Source organism: Dipodomys ordii, unplaced genomic scaffold, assembly GCF_000151885.1.
Source record: "Dipodomys ordii isolate 6190 unplaced genomic scaffold, Dord_2.0 Scaffold35, whole genome shotgun sequence".
In the NCBI taxonomy this organism is placed as follows: Eukaryota; Metazoa; Chordata; class Mammalia; order Rodentia; family Heteromyidae; genus Dipodomys; species Dipodomys ordii.
The window spans coordinates 8,205,591-8,211,967 of NW_012267251.1; the positions used below are offsets into that span (position 1 = coordinate 8,205,591).

At 57.0% G+C, this 6,377-nt stretch overlaps 1 protein-coding gene across 1 annotated transcript in view; it reads left to right on the plus strand.

Moving 5' to 3' along the window:
* The first annotated feature begins 6 nt into the window (after positions 1–6).
* The window catches only part of Lgr6 (leucine-rich repeat containing G protein-coupled receptor 6), a 116,037-nt gene continuing 109,666 nt past the window's right edge, over positions 7–6,377 (plus strand). The window contains exon 1 of the mRNA XM_013017385.1: positions 7–138. Within this exon, the coding sequence (XP_012872839.1) occupies positions 65–138 (74 nt within the window). The 5' untranslated portion in view covers positions 7–64. The remainder of the gene's footprint in view (positions 139–6,377) is intronic.

Here is a 6,377-nt window from a genome sequence, read left to right on the forward strand (position 1 = left end):
CCCCCAGCCCGGCCCCGGCCGCGCCACCTGCCCCGGCCCCTGCCACTGCCAGGAGGACGGCATCATGCTGGCGGCGGACTGCTCTGAGCGCGGGCTCTCCGTCGTGCCTCGGGACCTGGACGCGTTGACGGCGTACCTGTGAGTACTCGCCCGCCCAGGACACCTGCCCGCGGCGCGCGCGTGCGCGGGGTGTCCCCGGCCCCGGGGCACCTGTCCGCGGGGTGTCTCTGACCCGGACATCTCAGCAGGGTTCAGGCTCCAGGGCTGGAGAGGGGAAATGAGGCAGAAATTAAAGAGCAGACCAGCAGTGAGGCCGGGCTTCGCTTGCTTCCCTAGGCGGCAAGGTGGGTTGCACCCCAACTCAGACAGGGGGTCGGCGGCTCTTGCCTCGTCCAGCAATTGCAGGGCCCAGGAGGGTCACCCTGGCTGCACTGGCGGCCGAGGTGGAGAGAGTGCGCCCCGGGGGTTGGAAGCAGGTCTGTGTCTGGAGTGGAGAGGAGGTACACGGAGCTAGGGGTGTGTGTGTGTGTGTGCGCGTGCGTGCGCGCGTGTGTGGGGTCACCCACTCTTCTCAGAAGGGGACCCCGCAGCACCGTGCCCTTCTGCTTAGTGCTATTGCCACCTCCCCAGAGGCCTCCCTGAAGTTGTGTCCCAGGAGGCTGTGCTGGAGACACTAATTTGTGGCCAGACGCCGAGGCTGAAAACCAGAGAACCATTTTTAGAGTCTGAGTTGGGGTGAGATGGGGCAGAGAGGGGGACCTAATGGGGACTAGGGGAGGGCTCAACCCCAAGGCTGAGGCTCGTTAACCCCCGGGCAGGACGAGGGCCCAGAACACATTCTGGATCAACTGCCCCCACCTGCCCTTGCTCTGGGAAAAGAAAACTCCCCCTGCCCAGGTGTCACTGGCGACAGGAGAGACAGAGGGCCCCTACCCCTAGGAGACCCCCCTCCCCAAGCTTCCCCAAGCTTGGGAGAGGCTCCGGGCAGGGGATCCCTGAGGAAGAGGGAGCTGGCCTAGAGTTTCAAGAGCCTGGCAAAAGTGTGTGGAAGTAAATGGGGGCACTAGTGGTATCCCAGCTTACCCCGGGACCCCCCACCGTTAGCTGTCTCATTTATTTCGTGCCCATACTGGGGCTTGAACTTAAGGCCTCACACTCAGGGGCTGGGAAGTTGGCTTAGTGGAAGAGCGCTTGCCTTGCATGCCTGAGGGCCTGGGTTCGATTCCTCAGCACCACATAAGCAAAAAGAAAAAAGAACAAAAAAAAAAGGCCTCACACTCTTGCTTGGCATTTTTGCGCAAGGCTGTTGCTCTACCACTTGAGCCACACCACCATTTCTGGCTTTTGTTAATTGGCAATAAGTCTTTTCTGCCTGGGCTAGCTTTGAACCTCAGTGCTCAGATCTCAGCCTCCTGAGCAGGATTACATGCATGAGCCACTAGTGCCCGGCTTAGCAGTCTAATTTACTGGGGCACATAACACTGCTTCAGCTGAAGACAGCGTTCTAATGGCTGGAAAGAGTTTGGAAATGACTTCTGTCAAGCCTGTCTTGGGGAAGCAGGAGGAAGACCATTTGCCTGGGTTCAAAGGCCTGGCAGGCTTCTAGGGTTTTCCAGAGGCCATGAGATCCTGCACCCTTTCCCAGCTTCCCAGTCTTCATCCACTGGTCTCAGGTCTTTTTGTCTGCTAGGATTTGAGGAAGGAGGTAAAGGGCTATTTTGGGGATCCACACACCCTGCTATCTATGCCAATGGAAGATTTTCCTTGTTGTTTGGACACTATTCCACAGGATACAGAAATGACTTTGGAGTTCAAGTGGAGGGTCTCCCCCCCACCCCCACCCCGAGTCTCTGGAGGTTGAGAAAGCTCTGTGCTTCCAAGACTCAGAGCACTCCTGCAAGCTGGAGGGGGCCAGGTGGGCCTGGGGCCAGGAGGTAAAATCAGCAAAGTCTGGAGTGTTGGGGGGGGGTCGGAGGTGCCCCGCCTCCAGCTGTGGAGGGGTCCCCCGTGAACAGTGCCTAGAGGGGCTTCTGCTGACCTAACAATGGCTCCCGGGAGGGCGGCTCCTCGGGCTTTGCCCTCTCTGGAGAGTGGCAAAGGCATCTGAAGGTGGCAGGGGTATGGAGAAGAGCCAGTTCAGGAAGGCGCTGCTGGGCCCAGAGGAGGGACTTGAATCCTCCACTCCACCCCAATACAAACCACCTGGCACCTGCTCCCCAACGGGCCATGGTGAGATTCCTCACTTCCAGCCAGTACCTCCCATGGTGTAGCTATATCTCCGTCCTGGGGAAAGCTAGCAAGTTTTCCTTAGAGACAAGTTCAAAACCTATGACTGGGCCAGGCACCGGTGGCTCACGCTGTAATCCTAGCTACTCGGGAGGCTGAGATCTGAGGATCTAGATTCAAAGCCAGCCCAGAGGAAGAAAAGCCCTAGAGACTCTTATCTCTAATAAACCACTCAGAAAACCAGAAGTGGGGCTGTGGCTCAAGTGGTAGAGCGCTAGCCTTGAGCTGAAGAGCTGAGGGACAGTGCTCAGGCACAGAGTTCAAACCCCAGGACTGACAAAGCATCCCCCCCCCCACTGAAAGAAACAAAAACCAAACCCCAAAACCATGACTTCTCTAGGGCCAAATGCTGGCCTGTTTGATCAGACTTCACTTATTCCAAGTCCTTCAAGTCTCTTTCTCTCCCTCTTCCCCCCCCCCCCGCCACCCCCTTTCATACACATTCTCTCAAGGTCTCCTCCTATGCTGTCGACTCAGGCTTAGGAAGACTGGCAGGGCTTTGGGCGTTCTTCTGGAGTGTGTGTGTGAATGTGAATGGACTGCTGGTGCTGCTGGCTTTGGGGTGAATGATGATGGGGGGGAGGGTCTGAGGGTAGGCACGGAGCCTCTCCATCACCCCACGCACAGCATGATGGGAATATGCACACGGCAGATGATGCCAGGGCTGTGTGAGAGGAGTCTGGGTGCCTGGTTGAGGCAGAGGGTCTGGGGTAGCTGGCTGTGAACCATCGGAAGCTCAGACACCTGCGCTCACTCCCTTCACCCACTGTGCCAGGAGAACCTATGGCGGGAAGCCTTCTGCTGTCTTTGGAGTCTACCCCTTACAAGTAGATTCCAGAGAGCCTCCACCTCCTTGTGCTGCTACCTGGGACCTCTATAACTAACAAGAGAGAGGTGGGAAGCTGCAGGGAGCGGGCAGAAGGGTTGATTTAGGCGCTGAGCACAACCATAAAGGGCTGTGCCTTGCTTCTTAGCTGAAGGAACCCAGGCCAGTATGTTGGCCCCTTGGTGACTCAGTTTCCTACTTTGCCTTCAAGGGGTTGCTGTGTAGGCTCATGGTGGCAATGCTTGCAGATAGTTTGACTTAGGTTTGGCCCATGGGAGGAGTTCAGTGGGTGTTAGCAAGGCTGAGATTAGGGAACCAGGGCTGGGAGGCAATTCTGGCGGTCTTCCTGGAGGAGGAAGTCCAGGAGCTAGCATTGGAAGCAGAGGTACAGCATCATTCTATGAAAGATTGATACAGGTGTGGAGCTGGCAAAAAGACCACATAAGCTATACTGGGGACCCAGAATGGCTGGCTGGCTCTTCTCTTCTCTTCCTCCCTCCCTCCCCTCTTTTTCTATCTCCCTCTCTTTCTTTTTTCCTCCTGGCGAGTACAGTCTTAGGGCTCCATGGAAGAGGAGGGGAGTGACGGTTCCCCAACACACCGCACCCAAATGGGTCCCTTCAGGGTGAGCGGATGAGGGGAGCAGAGAGACTCGTGGGCTTCTGTGGGGGAGAGCTGGTCCCAGGGAGGAGAGGCACAGATGCCACCCCAGCCCCATTTCCCGTCACGGGGTGGGGGGGCTTTGTGCCCAGCCCAGCCTCTGTGGCTTGCACATAGATGCTAGGAGCTGGCTCATTCCAGTTAGGCATGCAAGATGTGGGGGTTCGAATCCCCGGGCCTCCCTTGCACTGGAGGCCCTGTGGCAGTCCTATAACTCTTCTAGAGTTTAATGTCCCCACAGTTGGCTGAAAACTAGAAGGGGAGGAAGGAAGGGAGGGAGGGAGAGAGAGGGAGGGAGGGAGGGAGGGAGAGCCCCCTGGCGAGAGTCATGCTGCTGGCGCAGGACAGGGAGGGAAAGACCCCCAGGAGAGAGCCTGGCAACTGTGCCAGCGGCAGGGAGGGACCCCGGGGAATCCAGACAGCACCCAGTCCAGAGCAGAGAGAAGAGGGTGAAGGAGGGGTGGTGTGATTCCAGGAAATGGGGTCCCCAGGGACCGCCTGTGCCCGCCTGACTCTGAAAGCAGAGCCTGGGAGGGATGGGCCCATCCCAGGACAAGCCCGGGGGGTCGCTGGAGGAGAGTGAGCGTGTTGGGGAGCCAACACCCCAGTTCAAAGGAAAGACAGGAAACAGCCTTAGGCAAGAGAAAAAGGAAACCTCTGGGCTCTGGCAGCAGTGGGCATGGGGTGCGGCCGGGTGGGGCTGGCGGAAGAGAAGAAAGCCTGGCTCAGAGCAGAATTGGCCCCCGGCCTGTCCCCCCCTGCCTGTCCCCCCCCCGCCTTCCCTCTTCCATAGGCTCTCAGTCCTGATGGGCCCACATGCTGCAGCCTGCTCCCCACTCTGCCCCAGGCCCCCTGGGGACAGAGATAGACAGGGCACTGGCCATGGTAAAATGGACTCTGGAGCCTGGCGTGCGGCCTGGGACTTAACCCCACTGCTGGGAGCTGTGTGTCTGGGAAAACAGCACTACCTCTCTAGCCACTCTTTTTTATTTTTATTTTATTTTTGTTGGTCATGGGGCTTGAACTCTGGGCCTGGGCGCTGTCCTTCAGCTCTTCAGCTCAAAGCTAGCATTCTACCACTTGAGCCACAGCACCACTTCTGGTTTTCTGGTGGTTCATTGGAGAGAAGAGTCTCACAGACTGTCCTGCCCGGGCTGGCTTTGAACCGCGATCCTCAGATCTCAGTCTTCCTGAGTAGCTAGGATGACAGGTGTAAGCCACCAGAGCCTGTCTAGCCACTCTTAATTGTGTATGTGTGTGTATGTGTATGCTAGTACTGGGGCTTGAACTCAGGACCTCACACTTTTGCTTGTTTTATTTAATTTATTTTGCTCAAGTCTTTTACTCTTCCACTTGAGCCAAACCTCCACTTGTGGCTTTTTGTTGACTTGTTGAAAATATGAGTCTCTCAGATTTGTCTGCCGGAGCTGGGTTCAAACTTCTCTCTTCCGCTCTCAGCCTCCTGAGTAGCTAGGGTTACAGACATGAGCCACCAGTGTCCTGTCTCTGCTTCTTCATCTTTCAAATGGAAATCCTAAGAGTCTACCTGGAAGCGTTATACAGAGAAGCAAGGGACACAAAGGAAAACAGTAGTCCTTTTCATACCATAAGTACTTAGAAGCACGGACTGTTGCGATCACTTTCCTCCAGGCCTTCAACTACAAGTGCCCGACCAGGGCTCCGAAAGGGGGTGGCGGGGTGACTCTGGATGCCAGAGCTGCGTGCTCTGAAGCCCCGTCAAACAGCTCTTCTTTCCTGCCTGACTCTTCCATCCTCACTGGCAAAGAATCTTCCAACAGTGACCTTCAGGGAAATGGCCTTCCAGGGAACCTGTGCTCCTGGGCTGGGCAGTCAGAGGAACCGAACCTCCCACAGGGGATGCCGCAGGGAGATGGGGCCAGGCCCACTGCCTGATGGGAGATTCCAGAGAGGAAGGGTCGGGGCTCCAGGCTCCTCTCAAGGAAAGGCGACTGGGCTGGGGTGGGAGGGACATGCTTGTTTCTGTTCCTGGTATCATCCCAGGGCCCCTGAGGGTCCTCTTCTGAGGTCACCGTGAGGAGCCACTAATTCATTCTCTGGGCATCAGGGCCAAGGACAGCCCTGCTGGGGTCGTTGGTGCAGGAGTTAGGCATGAGCAAGAACTTTCTACCTCCTCTTCCCTATTGGATAAGATGTCTTAGCCAGACTAAAACCGACATAATGACTTAGGGGCGCTCAGATTTGTCGGAGCACTTTTGTGTGAACTGATCCAGTGGCAAACCGGGAAGGGGTGGTCCTTGGTTTTGAACAAGCACTCAGGTCTCTCCTGCCACCCTGCCGAGGTGGGAGAACAGGTCCCCAGAGGGGAAAAACACCCAGAGGCCAAACTTGGTCAGTGAGCAGAGAGTTATTTTGGAAGCAGTGAAAGGACATGGGATGGGGGGAGAGCTCAGGGGTTGGCACTGTGCCCCCCAGAGCTATGCCAGAGCGGCCACGGAGGGCTGGCATTGGGTAGGTGGGGGCTGGGCTGGCCTGCTCAACAACAAGGTAGCTCCAGCACTGGTTTCCTTTGTGTCCCTGCCTGGCTCTGTCTTGTCTGCCACCATCTCCCTCCTTCCCTCCCTCC